This window comes from Lonchura striata, chromosome 6 (genome assembly GCF_046129695.1).
Source record: "Lonchura striata isolate bLonStr1 chromosome 6, bLonStr1.mat, whole genome shotgun sequence".
In the NCBI taxonomy this organism is placed as follows: domain Eukaryota; kingdom Metazoa; phylum Chordata; class Aves; order Passeriformes; family Estrildidae; genus Lonchura; species Lonchura striata.
This window is the reverse complement of record NC_134608.1, coordinates 26,602,130-26,626,345: the sequence shown is the minus strand read 5'-3', so window position 1 is coordinate 26,626,345 and position 24,216 is coordinate 26,602,130. Positions and strand designations below refer to the sequence as shown.

The following is a 24,216-nucleotide window of genomic DNA, read 5'->3' as shown; positions in this document are numbered from 1 at the left end:
AAGGTGGGTAGATTTGACAGTATTTTCATTGTAGTTTGATGCTGTGTAGATCAGACCCTTACACAGGAAAAATCAGCACAGCTTCAATGAAGTTTTTATCCATTGAAACTTTCTTCCTTTTTCTCATCTTAAAAATGATGAAGAAAAATATCTAGAGAAAAACCCCATAATCTTGATTTTAAAAGGCAAAAAGGTAAGAAGCGTCTAGAAAGGGATGTAAAGTGTTTTCATTAATATCTTATTAAATGACGAGGAAAAAAAATCTCCTCTATTGAAGTTTGTCATCCTATTAATTTATTTCTTTCACTAATATTCCTGGACTGGGATTTAGGATTGTCTATTCTTTGTTTTAATACAATGTATCATGTAATCTGTTTTTAAAAGTATCTCTCTGAAAGAGTCAGAATAGATTTTCTCTGTTGTAAGACAATGTTTTCTGCATTATTTTTTAGAACTGGTTTTGTCTTCGCCTTTTATATAAAACGTATATTCTAGGAAATATCTGAGATGGTAAGAAGAGGAACTATTCTAATGATGTTTATGTCCCTGATGACACGTACGTCATTAATTGACCTCTAGTTAACTAGGCCACCTTGATTACATAGAAATGGCTCCGCGCTGGTCAGTCTGCGGTGAGGCAGTGGCCCTTCGGTCAGGAATAAGTTATGTTTTGGGCTTCCACTCTGTTATGAGCCTTAAGGGGATTAAAGACCCGGATCTCCATCTGTGGCAGGCTACGCGGAGCGGCGGTCCGGCTCCCTCTCCAAGCGCGGGAGCGCGGGCGGCGCTCGCTCGCGCGGGCGGCCGCCGGCCCGCGCCGGAGCCCGGCCGCAGCCGGCGGCGCCGCCGCGGCCTCGGGGCCCGCGGGAACGAGCCGGGGCCGAGCGGGGCCTGGCCCTGCCGAGCCTGGCTCGGGGAGCCCCGCACGGGGCCCGGTGTCCGAGCCGGACTGCCCCCCCCGGCAGGGGCAGCCGCGGAGGGCTGGCTGGCTGACGAGGGCGGCTCCTTCCTTGCCCACTGGCATCGGGCTCTTCAAATAAGCAGGATGGAATCCTGGGCACCGCTGTGAAAAACAAAACCCGGGGCCGTTGTTTTGATCACTAATTCAGGGCGAACGAAGTGGGACCTGCATTGCTGAGATTTAATCTCACCTACAGTTTGCGCGCCGGGAGGTGGCGCTGTGGGCCCAGGCACGGCGCGCGGGCGGGCGCGCGGCGCTCCCTCAGCCGGCGGCCCGCCGCCCGGCCCGCCCTTCCCTTCCCGCGGCCCGCGCGCCGCCGCGCTCGGCTGCTACAGATGTGCGCTTGTGAATGGTTTCAATAAAATTTTATAGCCGTCATTTGAAAAATGGTAGGATTATTGTGATTTGTGCAGCCTGGCAGAAGAGAGCCCGCCGGGGCTAGCCGCGGCCACTGCTCCCCCTGCCGCGGGCTCCCCTCGGGCACAGTGTCTCCTGCCACAGTCCCAACGTGCCAGGTGGCACTGGCGCTTCCAGCCTCTTCTTTTTCTCTTCTTCTTTTTCTCTTCTTCTTTTTTTCTTTTTCTTTTTCTTTTTCTTTTTCTTTTTCTTTTTCTTTTTCTTTTTCTTTTTCTTTTTCTTTTTCTTTTTCTTTTTCTTTTTCTTTTTCTTTTTCTTTTTCTTTTTCTTTTTCTTTTTCTTTCTCAGATAGCGTGCCTCACCGTGGTTCTGTAGGAGACTGTCTGTGGGTTTTTTGTCCAGGCCTCCAGACGAGTCCCCGAGCATTCCCGCAGCCCGGCTGGCCTGAGTGAGGCTGCTGGAGCTGGATGCTTGCGAGTGGCAGCACCAGCGCGAAGTAGCAGACATTGCAACACAGGCGGGTTTTGTGAGAGGACAGAAGTAGCTCCGTGGCTAATAGTTGCTCTTTATATTGCTGCAAGCCTTCAGTGTTTCCAAGCACCCTTTTGAAGGCATACAGACATTGAGTACTGCCGGCAGATGTAATACGTGTCTCTTTCGGTAAAATACTTGACGCATGTACAAGAGAGACCCTTTTTTTTTTTTTTTTTTCTTTTTGCTTACCATATCACCTTGTCTCTCAAGGACAGCATGATGCTAAAATGCAGGCAGAGATTTATTGGAGGGACAAGAAGGACTTTACTCCTCCCGCTGTTCTCTTCCTCAGCTCACGTCTCCCACTCCTCTGCCAGTCTGGCATCTCATGCTCTACTGTGAGCTGGAAGAAAGTAAGCAATGAAGCAAGGAGAACATCTTGCCACTGCCCCTGTCTGTTGATTGACATGGGGGAATATAGCCCCTGTGCCCCTGTGGTATGGTAGCCTGCTGTTGGGAGACAAGAGATGTAGTTGCCTTCATTACTTGCCCCAGAATAAAGGCACGTTGTCTCAGTCACCATAGCCACTGGGTTGCTTTCCCTGTCTTTCTTCCCTCTTTCTGGAATATCCTGGAAAATAACCTACAATGAAACCTGTACAATACCAGTTTTCTTCCTTATAATGGTTTGATATACAGTGGATTCAATGAATAGAGATGGCAATAGTCTCTGTAACCTGAGGTCTTGTGGGGAGTCACATAAAAAAATGAAAGTCCTCAGGGTGCTGAAGTGGGTGCTGTCATGCCTGCAGCATGCACTGCAGCTTTCTGCCAGACTCTAGCTTTGGTTTAGAAGCACTTCTGCTTCACCTGGGAGCCAAAAGTTGGTTACTGGACCCTGATTCTCAAAAGTGCTGAACCAAAATGGCTCTTCTACCTTGAATTTTGAAGGAAGTGTGGTTCTGCTTGGTCTGGGTTATAACCATTGCCCTTTAAGTAACACAGCTATGCACCTACTGCTCAGACTCTTTTTTTATTGTCTTGTTTAGAATTCCAATTTCATGTGCAACTTTGGAAAAGAAGATTTGGACTCCTGAGACACTCAGGATTGTTTAAAAGTTCTATGCTTAGTTTACTTTTAGCTATCTGAATGGACTAATAATTAGCAGAAATCATTTAACAGAGTGGTGAGACTGAGGTACTGAGTGTATATACTGAGTTGTTGCCCAACTGAAAATTGAAATTCCCACTATGCTGGAAATTCATAGCTTATGACTAATAATATAACCAGTATTAGACCTAACTTAATATAGTCTTACAACACTTGTAATAGATCCACATTCCTCTTCAGAGTTAATTTTCAGGGTGCTTATAAACACCACGGTCAGTTTATTCCATTTACTCTCTTGCTTTGTGGTGGATAAGACTTCAGTAAAATTATCTGTACTCAGTATGTGCTGATAGAATCATCCAATCATGTAAATTCAGGGACACTATTTTTAATCAGAAAATATAATTGGTACTAATCTTGAAATAAATGGTGCTCCTGAGAAGCAGGAGCTCCTGTCTTCTCCAGAGCACCATCTGTGTGGCTCAAATGCAATCAGCAATATTTATATTAAATGCTATATATTCTGCCTCATCTACTGTTTGATTTCCTCTCTCTGAGTCTCATGCTATGAGCCAAAACAGGAATCACAACACCCAAGTTCTGACAAGTAATTTCTTCCCTTGGTCTGCTGTGTATACCTTGTTAATACAGCTTTGTTCAGTCCTTTTGTCAACAGTTAGTGCTCATAATACACTCAGTCTGCTCAGTGCAAGGTCTTAAGCTCACTTTTCATTATAATTTCTATAAAGCTTTTTATATCTCTCCCTCATATTCTGTAAAACTTTGCTATTTTCTCTATTTCATCACAGTCGTAGGGATCCCACATTGTCTTGTCCCAAGATATCACATTGGATTATTCCCAGAAACACTGTTCTGCTACTCAGTTACCAGAAGACCACTCTCTAATTGTTTTATTTGTTTGTTTGTTTTAGGTTGTAAGAGGTAAAATTTTACTCTTTTGGCTAAAAGAAAAAAAAAAAGAGCATACATTTTTCATGTTGCCATTTTGCTAACAAATGCTTTACTCATTCTTTCTTTTTTCTTACATGGTAAGGGGTTTGTAAGCAAGCTGGATGAATTCATTCACTGGTTAAATGAAGCCATGGAAACAACAGAGAACTGGACTCCTCCTAAAGCAGAGACAGACAGCCTGAAACTCTACCTGGAGACACACTTGGTAGGACAAGATTATACTATGATTGCTATCAGTAATTGAAGTGTTCTGTTGTGCTTTTTATTTGATTATTACTTTTTAATTACTAGTGTGTGTCTATATTTTAATGTAAGATTTGCAGCATTGCAGTTTATTTTAATGAAAATACCAACAAATTGTTTTAATGAAAATACTAACAAATTATTTTCTGTACTTGAGAAATGTACTGATAACTTTGTAAAAATGAGATTACTGTAGCTAGTAAAAAAAAAAAGGTACAGAAAATTAAACTGAGAAATTTCCTCTCTTTCTGCCAAAATCTTAGGTTCTAACCAGTATGAAATGGAAGAAAATGTGGTGATAGCACTACTCTGAGCCAATGACCTAGACACCCCAGTTATATGAAACAGTACATTAGCTGAGCCCACATCAGATCATAAACCCCCAAAGATCAGCCTCATTTCCAGTCTCCGACAATATTATAGTAGAAAATGATTTGACAGTCCCAGGAAGTCACATGATATGTTCCAGGAAAAAATATCATCTTAATCCCTACTGTATTATGGGAGTGACCATTATTAAATTAATTAGGTATACATCAACTACATGTACAGTTAAAATCAAACTGAAAACTGTCTTCAGGATTTCAGCTATACAGGAAGCTCTTGCATGTATTGCTCTTAAACATTTCTGTTGTAGTAGTGCCTATGGGCAGTCACTGGATTAAGTGCTTATGGTAGTCTATCAAATGCAGTATGAAGACACTTCATTTTTCCTTATGTTGCAGATTTTGTGTTTTGTGGCAGAGTTCAGATTTTTGCCTTGCCTTCTGCACACACTCATGCCCATGAATCCCATTGTGTCTACAGGTGCTCTGAAGGCACAGAGCACATTGTGAAATGAGACCTCAGAAAAGGCATTGGTCACTTCAATTTTTCTTTGTACTCTGCAACATGAAACTTCTGATGAGAAGCTTTTATGAATGGAATTGCAATTTCCACTCTTGACTGGATAAAAAGAAACATATTCCAGGTAACAGGGCAATCACCAGGCTGAGTAACTCTCACAGTTTCTTTTCCCCTTTATTCCATGGGGAGGAGCCCAGTAGCTCATTTGCAGAAAAATTAATTACAACTTTGCCATGTGGTTCTTGGGAAGGTGGGGCCAAACCCATCTATATCAGACTGGAATGTGGAAGAGTAGCTCAGAGGCAAATCTGTCATTGCTTGAGATAGTCTGAATAAATGAGTATGTGGGCACTTGTACAACCTCACTTTCCCCTGTCAGTAGTTAGGCTCCCAGCTGCCCTCTGTGTATCTGGGGTAAGAAAATCCTCATATGCTTCTGAATCATTATGTTATGAAGCCAGGTGGGGATTTTTTTTACTTCATTGCAGAAGTAAAATATCTAAAGAATTGTTCTCTTTATATTTTATATTTGATAATATTATAATTATTTCATGGCATCTATATCCAGTGAAAAACTCACTGAATAACCTGAAAAACCATAACTGAGTATTTTTTCTTGGATTTCAGAAACTGTATGCTATCATACTAGTTTCTACACAGCACGAAATACAGAGCATTTTGTAGCGTGGAAGATAGTTGTTTGTATTAACTCTAGATTGTCAGCTTTTCAGTGGCTTTTATCTGTCAAGCATCCTAATCTGTGTTTAAACAGAAGTAGGTGAGCTTCAATTCATGTTAAGCTCACTGTGAAGTGTCCCTTATTTGAACATTGTAAGGCCATGGTGACTGTGGCTTGTGTGAGGGACTTATACTTCTAATTTTCTTCTTTTGCCAGTCAGGTCATCCGTGTCAGACTCACCTAAGATATACTGAAGTAAAAGATTTGGAACTTTACATGACTAGGTTCCAGACTTATGGGTTTATAATACAGACACTGGTAGTAAACTAGATGGGAAAACAAAGAAAATGTCTTGGTTGTTTCCTGTGTAGTGCATCTACACTAGCATATCTCATAACTGTTTCCTCACTGGTGCAGGTTTTCTCATCATAGAATAGGTGAAAACTTGATGTAGATTTTATTAGTAGAGACATATCCTTAGCCTTTGGCACAGGTTATCAATTCCATGAACTGTGATACTGTTTTCTTTGAAATACATTTGTTGTAATGACAAAATTAATGCCATAAAGAGGGAATATTCTGCATTCATGAATGAAATCTCTTCTATAAAAAATTAAGAAAATAAAATAACAGGAGCAAGAAAACACACAAAATGTGCTTGTTCCCTTTGTCATTGGTTGGGAAAAGTTCTACAGAGGTGACAAGGAGAAGGCTGTGAACATCTTCCAAATTTTCCAGAATGTAAAACTGTAGGCTGTCTCTTCAGGATTTTAATGTAAACTGTTGAAAAAGTTTGAATTTTACAATCTCTCCCCACTCAGCCTTGCTTTTCTTCATCTTTGACATTTCAAGAAATGGGTGCATAGACACATAGAGTGTGTTTATAAAAAAAGGCATCACAAGAAACCTACAGCATCAACTTTTGAAAATCTTTGCATAAAGTAATGCTCACATGAGGAGTCAAATCTCTTAAACAGGATTGGAGTTCAAGTCTCTAGCATAGCTTGACATCAGCTTAAATTGGTACAATTCCCCAGACAATTGTTCTTGTTAATTCTTATACCTGCCCTGGCAATACTGTCCACAAGGATGTTAATCAACACTTGGAAACACATGAATAGGGTTTGTCTATTGCTCTTGGCTCAACAAGAACTGCCTGCAGAGGCATCTCTGTTAGTGTCTGAAGGTCCTGCCTGGACAGCTCCTGAAACAGTGGAGCACACTGTGATGAACGTGGAAGGCAGCCTCTCCTCAATTTGGTCTGTTTTTTCCAATTATCTCCTCTGCACAGAGACTAGCTGGGGAATTCCTGGGCTACCAGGGGAATTCACAACTAAATGCACTGTGTGCACGCAGGCACAGGTCTGATACCCAAATACACCACAATTATAGCTAGCAAGTGTAAGACCTATTGGAAATTCATTCTTAAAATCACAGTTACAACTTAAACTCCATCAATTTTGCCACGATGTGGAACTAAACATTTTGCTAAAGAGTATGATTTTTTTCTACAATTTAAAAGGTAGTCTACATATTGAATGTGTGCTGTAATAGACAATCTTCAGCTTAGGAACAGTGTTCTTACAAATTTTAAAACCTAGCTCCCTGATGTTCTGCAGAACAAAAGCTGCTATAGGCTTCATTTTAGATAACACCAAAGCACAAATCTATAAATGAAAATACTCTCAGAGATCCTTGAAATATTGACTGAAATTATTCTTTCAATTTTACAGGTCTTCACAACTCGGTAATGTTGGTTAAACTGATTTGGGAGCTGTGTGCTTCCCATTCATATGGAAAAGCTGACATGGATCAGCCACCCTTGAACATCTGGCACTCTGCAGGCAGCCACCCAAGCCAGCAGATGTCGAAAACACTAATATGTTTTCATAAAACAGGCCTGTTTTTCAGTAGAAGTCTACTTTTCCACAAAGGTCTCAGTCAGTCCTACTAGAGAAAAAATGAAGCAGGTTTTGAATTTTTTTAGTAATTATGTTAAAATCAGTTCCTAATGAAAATATAGCTTTGTTTACCTTACCAAAAGGAACTTCTGAAAATGGTTTCTGATTCACTTCATCTTTTGTATCTCTTCTGTTTTGCTGATTCTTACCCATTGGCACCCTGATCAAAATCAGCTGCTAGCAGACTCTAAGCATAGACTTGGTGGTATGCAAATCAGTTTTCATTAAAAACAGTATCCTGAAGGCAGCTTGTGAGCTAAAAGCATCTGTCTAGGTGATACTGCTGTGCTTGTGAAACAAAGCAGACTTTCTAACCAGCTTGACAAATAAGAATACACCATGTATCTCTTGACCATTTTAGTTGGCTAAAAAAGGTATTTAACTTTATCCATGGCCTGATAAGATACAGTCTTTGAGCATAGTAAAGAAGTAAGTTATCTGCTGCCAAGAATCGCTGAGGAAAAGGTTTAGATAAAAGGTACTATATATATTTGCTGAGGTCTGAAACTTTAATTCTGTAGTTTTAACTTTTTCCTTTGTTGTTAAGACATTACTTTGTTTTCTTATTGCTGCACAACTCCTACTTTTGCACTGTAGTGTGGTGTGCTCTTAGGTCATTGCACTAAGCCATTTCTGTGTCTGGAGTCATACTTAGGGCTAGGGAACACAAGATATTTAAATGTAATCCTGCAAAGGAAAAATACAATATCTTACACTTATTTAGATGCAACTTTTTAAATATTTCTTGCATTATTAGTAGATGTTGGCAAACAATATTTTTTTCTGTAGTGATAAAACTAATTAAGGTAAAGTCTTCTTAGAAATTTGGAATTAGTAGTCAAGCATTTCTGTCCATTTTTATCCAGTAAGACTGTTCTTGCTTCTTGGATTTTTAGGCAAAAATATATGTTCTGTTTAGTTGAAACTAGAATAGCAAATATTGTTCCATAAAAACCACAAGAGGTGAGGATTGCATGTAGTTATTGCAGTACAAAGTGTGCTTTGGATACACTAACTGATAATATCCATGAATAGTAATTTCTTAGTTTTCAGATCCCTGTCAGTAACATTTACTCCAATTCAGTCACAAGCTTTGTGCCACATTAAAATCCTTTTTAGCCTAGAATCAGTTCATTATATTAACCTTCTCAGTCACCATATTTACTTTACTGGTTAGAGTCTTAAAAATATCATATCATCATTAGTATTTCAAAGGAAATTAGACAAGTTGATTCACATTAGCATTTCCTTTCCTTCTGTTCATAAAGTTGTCATCTCCATTCAGAACCAAATTCTTCTTAAGATACAGGGGACTTGAGTTTTATTATCCAAAGAGAAATGAAATAAGGATTTTTCTGTCTCTGTTATAAATGTTTCTGGCCACATCATAGCTCAGCAATTTCTGAGCTGAAAACAGCAAATGCCTTCATACAGAAAATAGATTGTATTTTCACATTTAAGAAATTGTGTTGGTGAAGTAATGATGCCTCAGTGATATTTCATGATACCTGATTGTCTGTTTGTAGCAAGACTGATATGTCTGAAAAAAGATCATTCTCATCTCCCTGGAAAATCTCATTTTCTGAAAAATGTCAGTTTGGAGAAGTATTAAATATCTATTCTTATTGAAAATAAGGTTAAATACACATGCCTTGGGCTAATCTACAAACTATCTTTGTGGTAGCAGTGGTAATGGTAATTTTATTAAAGGTATTAAAGCCTCTGAAATGGCTAAGTTATGTATTGTACTTTTGCTATATGGGAATTTCCAATGTGCATGGCAGCTAATTTAGATAAGTTCCTCAAAATACAGAATACTTTCTTCAGAGTGATGGCACTAAAGAGTGAGCACCATGAGTGACCTAATATTTTGTTTCTCTAAGGATTTGGATTTGATTTTCTTTAGCCTATTGTTAGTTTGAATTTTAAAATGTTATGGTGTTTTTTATCTTGAAAGGCATGTTGAGTGTTCACGAGTTCCTGAATGTGTGTGCTTTTCCATTGGAAGCAGTCTGCAGAACATACTGATCAGAGATGTAGACTACACTCAGCAGATTTCACAGGCTAATAAAATGATTTAATAGGAAGTAAGACAGGAAACTTAAATAAGCAGAATGCAAGTATATTGTCAGTTTTGACTATTATTCAGCTTTAAAAATCTGTAAACCAAATAACCTCTATGTAAACTTTTCTATTTCTTGAGTTAAAGTGTAGGAAATGTTGCTGCCATTTCAATGCATTTGGCTCTACCTGTATTACAGTCTGAACCCAGAGAATATAAGTTGCTGGCTGTGGGAAAAAATAGAGGTTTCTGAACTGTTTGGACTGTTATTCAAATTTAAAGAACATTTTTGGTGACTAAGGACAATTGAAAGCAAGTATATAAGAAAGCAAATCCAGGTATATTACCCTTCTAATAACATCACTGCTGTCCTGACCAATACAAAAATACTGTGCTTGATCTACAGATGATTCCCATAAGATCATGCAATGAAGAAAAGCTGACACATATCTTTTCTTTGTAAGGAGAAAGAGTGGGCCATGGTAATGGTCCTAGGAGTACAGAAGTAGATCTATTATGATTTGGATCAGTTATTACTATATATGTTTTTAATGAAGGAAGATAATATCCATTTACTGCGTTCCTGTACACATAGTCCCACTCCGGAGGTTTATTTTGTGCAAGCTTGTAGTATGAGAAATAGTTTTTTTGTGATTTTCCTAGAGACTTAATATTATTAAGAGTACTACTGTTTTTCTTCCTTATCTTTCTAATTTGTAGATACATACCCTTGTGTAGGTATTTTGTACAACTGCAAATTAAAAGAATATTGCATTTACTTTGGTTTTTGATTGGTCCAAACCTTCCCAGGACAGTCTTTGCTACCCCCAAATTTACAGTTTTGCATGGGAAAGGGATAGGACCCCATAATAAAATGTAGCTCTGCTGAGCCTGCCTCTTGGTTGTTAACTACCTTCATGTACCAGCTTCTCTAGTTCTGGGAGTCACAGTCATCATTGGACAGAGGAGGCATTAAACCAGAAGCAGAGCATATTAGGGTGTCATCCTAAAATAGCTTTGCTTCTTCTACTGAAGAAAAAGGAAAATTGTAATGTTCAAAATCTGGACTCTTACTTGTGGGGATTGTGAAGTCTTGTATTCTACATGTATGAAGGTATAGGGTATGATCTATGCCTCAAGAACAAATGTATTGCTCTCTTGTTTTGGTTGGTTTGGTTTTTTGTTTGTTTTTGGTTTTTTTTAATGCATGATGTTTGAGGTTTAAAAAGTTAGAGTTCAAAGTTTGGGAAGTTTTTAAAATTCATTTGCGCTTGTTGGTGAAGCTGAACAAGGCAGGGTAACTTGCTTTGGCAGTGTTGTAAATGTTCACTCCCTGTCAATTCTCACTACTTAAAACTGGTCCTGAGGTATCCCAAAATTGAGATAGTGTAAGTCTGAGTGATGAAAGGGATTCCACTGGGCATGTTGTGTGTTTGGCCTGCAGATGACATTATTTGCATACAGGGGACTCAGTGACTGTAGTAATAAAATTAAATAAAATCACCATTATAAAATACTAGGCACTAACCTAGTAAAAAAATTTTAGCAAAAAATATTTCACATAAATTGTGACTTAGAAGCTTCGGAGCTTTGTGTATGATAACACGGTTATGCTCTTTACACAAACCTATCATTGTAACTTTTGAAACACCTTTAAAAATTATTTGAAATTAAAGTTTGTTTTACAAATAAACTGCGTCATGCTTATGTAGGAACTTTGGTGATTGTAAATTTTTTGTCTATTAAAATGCATGCTATTGCCTGAAATTTTAGTATTGTTTATGCTGGTATTATCAATATAGATGCAGTCAGTAATTTGTTTTTGGAAATGAAATGAAATTTATTTTTAAAAAATTTGGAGATTGTAAATCATTGAAAAGTGTAATGCCAGCATCAAAGGCCAAACAAGCACACTTTCAGCAACATTTAAATTTGCTTTTACTTACCTGCCAAGAGCTATTGACCACTCCCATGGTTCTGTACTATATTACTCAGAGGCATATCATTCACATTTTAAGTACTCAAAGTAGCACAATTGCTGTCTGTGTTTTGGTGTTTGCAATGCCAAAGCATTCAGGCAAAATACAGAACATCCAGGAAATGAATGGAGGTTTTGATTGGTAAATATTTTTATTTGCATCTCCTATGATGCTCTTTTCTCTTTCTTAATTCTACAAATGAATTGGGTTAATAATCAGATTATTTATTAGATATATTTTGCTAAGATGGATCTTTAGTTCACCTTCTAATTGCATGAAACTTTTTGCCTGTACATATATAAAACAAATTACATCTCCTTCATATTCCCCTGAAATGAAACTAAAATCTAGAAACTAAAATCAAGAACTATTTAAAACTACATGGCATTATTTAATGCCAGAGAGTTCATTTTGGTCTGATAGTAAGTAAACTAAATAAGATTTACATAATATACATGTGTAAGTTATTTTCCCCTTGGTAACTCCATATTTACCAAGGCTACTATGCCCATTAATTCATCTTTGGTTTGGAAAGCTGTTAGCTCTTGCTTGGCTTTTTTTCTGCATGTGGTAGGGCAATACAACTTGGACATATTTTGATTAAATAGTTTTTGGGCATGGTGTGTCTCTGGGTGGAAGAGATGTACCTAGAAATGTGTAAAATAAGACAGAACACCAAATCAGGAAACTGTGGTTTCTGCAGATTATTTTCTGAGTATCTCAAGAAGGCAAGAAATTATTAAGGGCAGTTGTGTACAGTGGGCTGCGTGTGCAATTCACCATGATTATGGCAACTTAGCAATTGTTTCACTGTATAGCAATTTTACCCATGCCATTTCCTGCCTGTCATCTTCTGTTGCTGTCTCTTGACAATAGACAAACGGAGATTCAATTTAGGAAGCCTCATGTGTACTTTTTTTTTGAGAATGAAATGTGTTTGGACAGACACAATCAAAGAGAAATTTACATAGTGAAATACAGGAAAAATAATGGTGGCAGCAGAAGAACTTATGTGACTTTGAAATAAAAAATATCTGCAAAAGTAGCCTGTACGTCTTCTAAATCTGCAAAATAGGCATCCTGGAGAGTTGAGCTATCTTTTTTCTTAACATCTAAAATCATGCATTCAAAACTTGGCAAAATTACCTGAAAGGTGGCAAACACAATGAGGAGTGAGAAACAGAAACTGAGAGACCTAAAACATTTAATGTGAGGAAGAGTGGGTTATTCATGTTTAAGATGTAATTAAGGGAAAAACCCCTTTGATTGTTTAATACTAGTATGGCAGAAGCTGTGACAGAGAAGAAAGGGGTGAGGTGATTTTACAAAAGTATGAATTACTGTGGGACTGCTGTAGTAGAGTCTGCCTCTTCGTATTTAGTTTTGCACATCCAATACAAATTCTGTGGCCATGTGACAGAGCTAGGTTGCTGCTCTGTCAGTGCATTTGCAGCCCTTACTCTCACATTTTTATCCAGTCTAGATTTAATGGTCTCAAGGGATTCAGCCTTTCGCTTTTTTCCTTAGGAGGTTATTATACAATCTAATAGATCTGACTTCCATGGGAAATTTCATATTTGTCTTAAATTATCTCCTTCTTAATTTAACTCCTTTAGTCTCATCTACTATACCGTCTAATACTGTACTAAGTCTTCTTTCTGCTTGGTGTTCAGATTCATGAAATATAAAACAGACAAAACCAGAGAGGTCCTTTATTTTAATCAATACTTAGTCTTGTTTATTTCTTCTTTGTTTCACCATTTCCACTTTTAAAGAAATTGTGCTTGTTGTTTACAAAACACTCAACAGTTTGTCTCCTTATAAATGTAGTTGATTCCTCACAGACAAAAAGTACATACAGATCCAGTGAAAGATGGAGAATGCACATGAATCATCAGAAGGTAAAATCACCCCCAGAGTTGCTATAGTTAGTTCATTACTAAGCATTTTGACCTCAAAGTTTCAGTTAATATGTTTAGATGAATGATAAACTTAGAGAAATTATCTGAGCAGCCAAACCATCTTACATCTGATCTACATCTACAGTAGCACAATGCCCATATCACATGATGATTATGGGATTTCAGTAGTGAGGTTCCCAGTTTTATGTCAATTTTAAAGGCATTTTAGATATTGTGAATCAACATAAAAAGTTAAATAGTTATTTTGTCCATTTTTATCTACTGGCGGAGGCCAGTGGAAGGAATTGGCCCCAGATAAACTCAAAAAATTTGATCTTTTAAAGTCTTCATATTACTGCAGAGGATAGAAGACCAAATCTGCTTTCCACTAACTATTCACTCTTAAAAAATATCTAACAGTTTCCACTGGTGACAGAAAAAAGTGTGTGGTTCATCTAAGGCAAATGATGGTTAGGCATTATAGGTTTAGCATTTGGTGATAATTGGCCCCTTGGTCATCATTGCTATAGGGAGGACATGTTCTAAGTTTCAGAAAGAGATGAAAAAACACAGAGCAGGTGCGGCTACTTCAGAGGAGGGTTCATCACACTCTCCTTAAAAAGCAAACGTAGAATCCCTGCTATTGTAAGACTCAACCTTGCCTATAGAGCTGCATAAAGGATTTCCATGGTGCTTGTATTCCTTTTAGCAGGTGGAGTGTCAGTCAGATGAAAATGCAGCTTAAAAGAAAAGAAGAAAATTTAAAATTCTTTCTAGACACCCAGGTTTTATGGAAAACATGAACAAAGGAGACATTGACATTACATTTCATATGTAATATTTAGTTCCCAGGAAAACATGTCCTAGTGGTGCTTATTTCATACTAAGTAAGCTTAATTTAAAAAGTGAGGCTTTACTAGAAGCTAAATGTATAACCATTTCCATGTTAATATAAGTATAACTTACACAGTAGTTATTTTTTTGATTTACTGAATATTATTGGTAGGTAATATTCAGGAATCTGAAAATACTACTAGATTATTACATGGCTTATTAGGTTATTAAATCAAATTATTAAATTATTAACTCAAATTCTTAAATAATAGGCACTGTCCAAACAGAGACTTTCTATGTCATCAAAAATGCTGAAGGAAGAAAAAAGAAGAAAACAGCTGCCATTCCATGATCAAAAAATGAGTTCAGAATTTGATATCTTGGTATTTTGTCATCGCAAATTATTGGAAGGTAACTGTGCCAGGAGCAAGAGACTTGCAAAAGTACATGTACATTAAGCATATAAAAATAATTTTTCTGGAATTGTTTCAAGTCATATTCCCTTTAAGACAAATGAAGTGGGCATCCTGTATCTTTTCTATCAGCAACTGTTCCCATTATTCTAAATTTCACAATTGAATTATATCTGTCACAGTAGGTGTTATAATTAAAAGTGCTACATTCTTAGCCAAATTATATGTGCAACTATACCTAAAAATAGAAGTCCATATTTCAGTAGTGTAGATTTCTCAAAAACACTATTAGGAAATTTAAAATTAATCTTCCTTTTTCAAATTCTGAAACCATAGAATCCAAGGCAGATAATTTTTAGGTGTCTGTACTATTGCTCTAAAAAATAAACACTCTAGAAACAGTAATAATATTAATAAAAGTGTTTAAAAATATAAAAAATTAGCCTAATGAAAATTCTCTTTCAGAGGTACCCCAGTGCACCACACATTCTGATAGTGTACTGAACTGAGAAAATTAAGATATTTCTTTTAATACATTGTATTAACCTGACAACAGGTGTAAACTGTTGTGTCATCCAAACTAACCTATATTTATGTATATGTTGTAAGTTTGCATGATACCTAGTTGCTGATTTGTGTTTCAGAGACAGTACAGAAACAATCAACTGATACATTATGAGTTGAAAAAATTATGCTTATAGTAAGTCTTTGTGCCTCTGGAAACAAACAAACAAACAAATTCTAGTTATCTGTCCTTGCTGCAGATATGAATAGGTAAAGACCTGGGTGTTTTACCAAATTATAAAGATTTTCTAAGAACAGAAGGGGGAATGTTGCATATCAGAGCTCAATATGTGTACACAGTGTAGGATACCTACACAATAGAAACTTCCTAAATTTAAGTAGCTACAACCATCAAATAAATCCTACGAATAACTTAAATTTTTTTTACAGTTTTCTTTTTATCCCCACTTGTACAGAAAAGTAACATAAAAGGAAGAGATTACTATATTCTGGGAAAGTGCTCTTGTATTTATAATGTGTTCAGAGTCCAGCATAGGTCAGGAGGTGCTGCTTTTTTAACCCATGGACTGTACTATTGTAATCTTCTGGATCAATAAGTTTCTTGAAAGTCAGAGGATGCCTTCATTTTGTGAAGGCTGGGCTTTGCCCCATTCCATCAGCAGAAGATAGCACTCCTGTTGCCTTATATTTACACCATTGGTGTTTAAACTTCATTTATTATAATAATGTAGTTTTTCCAAAACCACGATTCCTACTTCATTTTTCCTTTCTTGCTAAATAAGAGCAGTTGATACTTATATATAGGTACATGGTGATCACAAAAGTGAAGAGAACTTTGTAAGGAAATTTTGCTTGTTGCAGCTTGTAAACTACATTTTATACTCTGTAGTTCTAGGGATGACATTAATGTGTTGTTTAAAAAGCTGCTGTCAGGCCAATGCACATGCATTTTCCATAATGTATACGTGCTTATGTGTGATATTTTGACTGCTCTATAGCTGCAAATGTGCCTGGAAAAATGGCTTTGATTAATTGACTTCCCTCCTCTTCTTTCTTCTCTTCACATGCAAAGGCTCCATTCATTATCAGGAAAGATCAGAGGAGGAGGGGAGCAGAGTACCTGGGTCACACGCTGCTAGAGTTACAATTTTCCAAATGCCATAAGTAAATGCTAGGGAACAGGAAATATCCAGGATGGAAGGGGACCTCTGTGTTTGAAGGTCTTCCTTCATTCCAAATATTTGGTCTGATTTTATCTTTAGCTGTGCAAATTTGCATTTCTCCATTGTATATACAGGTATTACTTGTTACATCTTCAGCTCTTGTCTTTTTCATGTGTCATATTTTCAACCCCTCAGGTATGAGAAACCTTGAGCACTGATTGAAGGCTATTCCTTCCACTGTTCCTTGTCCAGTTCTTTTTCCATAGGAATGACTAGAAATTATATATACATATATAATTCTAAATTCAAAACTCATACTGCACTACATCCACAACATTTGCTTCTGTTTATTTATGAATGGTTCTCTCCTTTTAATGTGTGCTGATTTTGGAAGGGATAGGGTTAATTTTCTTCCTAGAAAGTAGTATGGGGCCATGTTATAGATTTGTGTTGGTAATACAGGAATGTTTCAGTTACTGCTGAGCAGTGCTTGCACAGAGCCAAGGCTTTTTCTGCTCCTTGTACCAGGCCACCAGCAAGTAGGCAGGGGATGCACAAGGAGTTGGATACAGACACAGCTGTGACAGCTGACCCTGAGTGACCAAAGAGGTATTCCATGCCATATGACATTATGCTCAGTACCTAAATTTGGGGAAAGAAGGAGGAAAGGGGGGGATGTTTGGAGTTAAAGCATTTGTCTTCCCAAGTCACCATTACATGTGATGAAGCCCCGCTTTTCCGTGGATGGCTGAATAATGGGAAGTGGTGAATGAATTTCTCATTTTGCTTTGCGTGTGTGCACATCTTTTGCTTGTCCTATAAAACTGTCTTTATTTTAACCCACAAATTTTCTTGCTTTTACCCTTCTGATTCTTTTCCCTATCCCACTGAGTGCAGAGCAAGTGAGAGGCTGTGTGTTATGCTTAGTTTCTGGCTAGGGTTAAACCATGACATGCTGCCTCTGCTGGGAAAAGTTTATTTCTGCTAAACTTCATGCATGTTCATGACATTTGTGCCACTCATAATTTATCCATAAAATAAGAATTTTGCACAAGGAGAATATTGCTAGTCAGAAACCAAAAGTTTGGCCCCATCTTTATTCATCTTATTTTGCTTTTCAGTTCTTCAGTTTAACATTATTACTGGTTAATAGGTGCACCTGAAAATCAAGCTGTATTGTGGTATCTGGTGCGTTATGTTAAATGAATCTTTTCTAGGACAGCAAGTGGCTTTTTTTTTTCCTAATGAAAGAGAATACCTCATCTTTTCCAATTTTCCTATCAAACACATCCACATCATCTTGAGACACTGCCACATCCAGCTGCATCTATACTCAACTTCAATTATATGAAATTACACAACCTACTCTTAGGTCCTTTAGGTTCTCTTTGCTGTGTGAGGCACACGCATAGTGCATTTCCTGTGAAGTGCATGATTACAAACTATTCAGTACAAGCCTGTTTTAAGTAAACAGTAAATTAAATATTGTCAGTGCTTGTTCAGACATGCTCTTATGAAAGAAAAAGAACTTGTCGATTTGGGTTCATAAAACTAGATTTAAGAAAGGGACAGACAAAAACTAGGCATCTTTTTTCCTTTTTTAACTTCTCTTGACTGGCCCAGTTGTTCAGGAGCTGGTACAAAACAGTATATTCAGATGTCCCTACAAGGAGAATTGGGATAGTAAAAATGCTAAAGGTAGAAAAATTACTGTTTATTGCACTTTATTCGAATGGAAAATTCTCAAAAACATTCTGTCACTGTCAGGTACAATGCTGCCTGGAAAAACTGTTAACACTCTGTCTGAGCAACATACCTTTTTCAAGCATGAAAAATTACAGTAGAAGTACCTTATTTTATTACTTTTCTGGCAATTTTTTTTTTTTTTTTTTTTTTTTTTTTGCTATGCCAATCAACCTCACTGTAAGGGTTAGGAAAAAAAGAAGATGGTTGCTTCCCTAAGAATTGAGGGCTCTTGAGTATTCTGTGCTACCGATCACTCCATTTCTAGCATGGTGACTACCATTTGAAGAAGTATAAAGTTTTATAAAAACCAGAAGCTATGAATGTGCACTTGCAAAGACTCCTTTCATCTCTGCCAGTAAACTTATTCCCAAGAGAAAGAAAAGCTCTTTTTTTTCAAGTGGTCAAATATTGTTTCCATTTAATCCATAGACATTTCAAAGAGAAAATATGTTGCCTGTATGCAGTTTAGGTCTGCACACAATTTATGATTAAATACAGCAAGTATCCTTTTCTCTATTGTACTTTGTTTCTCTTTCTTACAGTCAAGTATATTGAGAAGGTCTGGAATATGATTAAAAAATTTATCCAAATTATCATTGGTGTAGTAAATGGGATAACATATAGTAGATCATGTTTCCAGATCCTTTATTACTAGATATTAATGCAATTTTTAAAAATAAGATAATAACAATAAAAAGAAATAAAATATTTTATTGACTATTGAAATAGCGATCCTTTGCAGACTACTAAAAATATTAGTGAAAAAAAGGTTGAAAAATAGTTGCTTTACAAATTAAGAATGCAGAGATCTAAAGCAGCCTATGTTCCTTGAAAATGGATATGAGAGTTAACTCAGGAACACAATATTAATAGATTTGTATAAGTGCACATAAGGACAATATATTCAATGTTGTAATTTTTTTATGGTTTCATAAATAGTGCTATCACCAACATTTCAAAGAACTCTGAAAAAAACAGAGCTCATATGTGGTGGCATAAATTTAGTGTATTTTATAGAATACTGTTACTCCAGATATAGCCTACGGGTTGTGACTTTTCATAAAACCTAATGAATGTCTAGATTTGTCAGCTGTTTCGACACAGATGCACTTTGCTGATCTAATGGAAACATTTTGAGCCCAGATCCAAAATATCAATAGCTTTTAGTATCACAAATTATTTTGGCTATTGGGTGAATTGGGATGTGGTTCTTGATAAAAACCAGCAAGTAATTTTCTATGTGTGTTTTATGATAACTGCCTCTTCAATGTCTGATGCTGAGGTTCCCCCCCCACCCCCCTTTTTTTTCCTTTTCTTTTATTTCTGCAGAGTTTTAAGTTGAATGTAGATAGCCACTGTGCTTTGAAAGAAGCAGTGGTAGAGGAAGGACGCCAACTTCTTGAGCTTATTGTATCTCACAAATCAGGTAAATCCTTCTGAAATATTGCAAGTCTTTATGTCTCCAGACTATTAAAGAATGAAGAAGCATTGCTGTAAATTACTGCATATATTCACTTCCTTATGTATTATTAATATTTACATTATCAGATTGACCTTCAAGATTTATAAATGTTTCATATACTGCATACAATGCAGTGATACTTATAAAATGAAATACTGCCTGCAAATAGTCTGTTCATTTTATTTTGGTCTTGCTGTTCGATTGAGTTTCAATTGAAATCACATCACTGAAAACTTCACACTGACATATTCTTTGATGTAGGTGCTATGGAAATAATATTAAGATAATGAACTAGTATTTCAAATATATATATATGTATTTACATACGCTGCATGAGTAATTGCATTGGTAAAGCTTTATTGTACCACTTAAACTAATTCTTACATTGATTCAAATATATTTATGAGGACTAGATTAAAATTAAAAATACCATTTTCCTTTGGTTAGGCTAGTCTTTTTCTTCAGAGGCCTTAAATTGAGAGGAGGGAGAGAGACATTCTGATTTCCCTTTATCCCTACCACCTCCTATATTTTTAGATGTTTGCGTGACTTGTCTGCTAATAGCATTTTAATCAGCAAATACTGCTATGGAATGCCATCTTAATTTTGGCCTACTTAACATGCTTTTCATCCAGGTTGAAGTTATTCTTTGCTATACTGTTTTCTCATCATGTTATATGTGTGCCTCTATTGTTTCACAGCATCAGACATATCTGTGTAACATGAAAGCCATAGGAAATTACTGACTTGTATGTATAGTTCCAAAAAGAGAAGCCATAGCTAAGGAGGGTAGTGCATGTCATCACAGATGTAGGAAACGGTAACGCGTAAATTTCAGGATATATATAAAGGAAACGGATGGAGGTAAGGAAAATATCTTTGGAGGATTACAAAATGTTTCAAGACAAATACTGGATATTAGAGGGAGAGATTTCTCTGCAGTGTTCCCTACTGCAGAGAAATGACAGTTTATGTGGAATTTTTCTCTTGAAATTGTCAGCTGAAACTCAATCAAAATTTAACATGATGGCTAAAAGGAGTGTTTGTCTCTATAGCACTGTTTTCCAGGATGAACAATAGTAAAGCTTAGATTTATTGATAAGAAAACACCTTAAAACTCTTATTGCATTTATTATTTTAAATATCCTGCTAATTATTTGAATAAAGGACAATATTTAAAGATGGAGTTGAGTTTACAGCTTTTATTTTTCCCTGTTCATTTTGGAGAAGGACTGAAGGACATGCTGCAGATGATTGCAAGTCAATGGAAGGAACTACAGAGGCAAATCAAACGGCAACACAGCTGGATTCTTAGGGCTCTGGATATCATCAAAGCAGAGATACTGGCTACTGATGTGTCTGCAGAGAATGAGGAAGGGACTGGGAGCCCTAAGGTAAGTGGCTTGAAGTTTGCCTTATTTCCTCTTATTTCCGTCTTCTTTTGAACTAGGCACCACTGAAGTTCTCTTTCCACCCTAAGGCTTTTCATTTCTACTGGGTAAACTTTTTTTATAAACAAAATGAAATGCCTTACTCTGAAACAATAAAAAAAAAAATCTTAGAACTTTCAAGTTTTCCAGCAAGACCTGTCTTATTGTGTGTAGAGGGGCATGAGGGGGAACATAAAACATTTAGTAAACAAAACATAAAGCATCTTTAACATGAATAATCAGAATGCTTTTAAATTGTTTTGTTGCAACTATAAATCACTATAATCAGTGCAATCACTCAGCTCTGACATCCATTAGCCGCTTGGTTACAGCAAATTAACAAAGAAGAGAGAAAGTGATTCATTATCTCATTCCTGTTAATGACTATCAGATGCATTGCTTAATTAGGGGATGGCCATTGTAGTAGGAAGAAGGTCATATGCCTTTCCACAAATCTTTTCGCTCCAAGTTTAAGTCATCCATAATAGTGCTTATGTTGAATACAAGTACTTTAAGAGTAAGTTATTGACACCTGTCATAATTTTGTGGATATTAATTATTAAAGAGGGCTAGAGTAGTTACCAGTTGTCAAAACTAGTATTTGTAGGAGCATTTTAAATACAGACCATGTTTATTCAAATTGATGCAAGCAGTGTAGGGATACTGCACACAATGGTTTAGGGTGCATGACCTTTCATCACCATCAGTCATAAGCAGAGTTGTTTCTTAAGTGAAGAACATGTAGGAGAGCAATCCAGTAACTCAATATCTTGGCATACATCTGGCTGAAATGTTTAGAAAAATTAATTACTTCTTTTTCTGGAAACATCAGAAATGGTTGTGCTGAGTGGATTTTCTGGTTCTGATGCTAGACAATTCTTAGCATTGGTATTCAGTGCTTCCAAGAGAGTAGTTTGTAGAGTGACTCTTGGCTATGATTATATTAAAAGTTCCGGTGATTTCTTACTATAATTCTTCATAGCAAAAATCGTCTTTGAGACAGAGGAAGAATCAAGGAGAAAAATTAAACAAAAATACAGGAAAACAGAATTTGAGGAGATAGGAGACAGAATTTGAAGGGATATCCCTCACCACTTGCATGATGGAAAGTTCTTCCTCCTTTAGGAAACAGGTGGTGGAGCAACACTTGATTTTGTAACAGGATCTGTTAAACTAAACAGACTAGCCCAAAGCTGGTTTTAGCCTGCCTGTAATATGATCCCCTATCTTTAAACACTTTGACTCATCTAAGTCAATGTGGCCAAACATTTAACAGCTTAATCAAAATTATCTTGTAACGAGTATTCTAAAATCCAGTTGGATTTTGTGATGAAAATTTTGGAATCCCTATCTTAAAATGATTATATTCAAATATTTGCTTGAAAAGGGAGAAATGGAGGCAGGGTTTATATTGCAGTGAATTTCTCATGTAGATAGGGGATAGCTCCTTGCTCTGTGCTTTTTATCATAGAGATAGGAAATAGAAAAAATGCTTTTTTTGTTTGTTTGGTTTGGTTTGGTGTTTTGTTTGTGCCTACAGGTAAATTTTAAAAGAAGTAGATTAAGAAAAGAGATCAAGCTAAGAATATTTGCAGGTTATTTCAGTGATTCTTATAAGTATGTTCAGTAGAATGGTTGAATGCCATCTATTTCTTCACAATAAAAGATAAACTAAAATTAAAATACAGTTAATAATATAACTGCACATTTCAGTTTGTATTCAAAAAACCAAAAAGAGCCTGAGAAGTGTAATGGAAAATCGAAAGATTATACCTAGAGGGTATTTTTTTTGCCTTTTTTTGAGAAACTACAGGAACAGTGTTGGTGTTAGAAATCCGTAAAGAAATAGGAAAAGGAGGAATTTCAAAGACCCTAGGAAACTTTTCCCTTAGGACTTTTTAAAACATGTTTTCATAGCACTGTGGCATCTTTAATGAGAAAAGTGAAGAGTGGGAGGGGGAAAGGGATGTTTTGAACTCTGGAAATATATTTCAACATTTTTAGTAAAGAATTCAGATTTTGTTTAGGAAATTTTTCTCTTTTTTTGTATGTAAGTTTCATAGTGGCTTAGAGTGATTGCCATAGGAGATTTAGAATTGATTTTAAACATTTCTAATACCTAAGCTCTTCTAATATATTGTGTCTTCCATAAAATCTTAGGAAAACAGTGAAGTCTCTAAGTACTTACTGAAACTATTTTTCAGTCATTTTTATAAATGAAGAATTGATGACTGTATTCAGTTTAAATTGAAGGATATAAAGTTTTGCCTTCTTACTCCATTGACAAGCCTTTAAAAATGATGCAATCCAACAAGCACTGATCTAACAATATAAGTAGTAATTAGACGTAAAATACAAGACTGTCCTTCTGAATCTTGAGACACTTAGCTACAGTATATGTTTTCTTTTGAAGCAAATCAAAATAATATTCAAAATATCTGGAAAATAGGAGAAATTATTTCATATATGTGTGAATTTTCATTTTTTTACCTTCTGAAGATGTCTGAGGCCACTTGTTTTGTAAGTGATCTCTTAGATCACTTCTTCATCACAAAAGGACTACTGGAAACAGTATCACTTTAAATAAACAGTAAAGACTGATATTGAAAAAACAACATGATTTACTTTCATATCTAGTGGCTGTGAGTGTAAATACCTGAAAATTACCCTGATCTATTTAATTCATAATTTGCTGGAAAAGTTCATTGCTTTCTGAAGAACCTGCAAATTTGTGTTGTAACTGATGTCCTTTAAAAGCGTACAAGTCTTAATACCATTTGCCCATTGTACACATTCTCCTTCACTGAACATTGTATGGAATAATATTTTTAGTGTCACTTGCATGTTCTGCTCCCAGCATGTATCTGTACAGTTAGGTCATTACATGATTTTTGAGATCTGGATATCTTTGTTCTGCAAGTAAATCTTTGAATTAAGATTTGTGTGTTGTTTTGGTAAGAGTTCAGAATGTAGCATCAGAACTTAAAGGCTGGTAGGTCAAAAGAATAGTGGTATACTCTGCAAATATATATATACATATATATATATGTATATATATGTGTGTGTATATATATATAGGTATACACACACACACACA

General features: G+C 36.3%; 1 protein-coding gene across 4 annotated transcripts in view; it reads left to right on the top strand.

Annotated features, from left to right (window-relative positions):
* Nucleotides 1-24,216, top strand: part of AKAP6 (A-kinase anchoring protein 6) — a 256,721-nt gene that overhangs the window by 99,574 nt on the left and 132,931 nt on the right. For 3 of the 4 annotated variants that reach the window (XM_031504984.2, XM_031504983.2, XM_021542661.3), the window contains exons 5-7: nt 3,958-4,080; nt 19,557-19,653; nt 20,917-21,083. In XM_031504984.2, coding sequence (XP_031360844.2) covers nt 3,958-4,080; nt 19,557-19,653; nt 20,917-21,083 — 387 coding nt within the window. The remainder of the gene's footprint in view (nt 1-3,957; nt 4,081-19,556; nt 19,654-20,916; nt 21,084-24,216) is intronic. The other variant, XM_021542663.3, reaches the window with a different exon arrangement.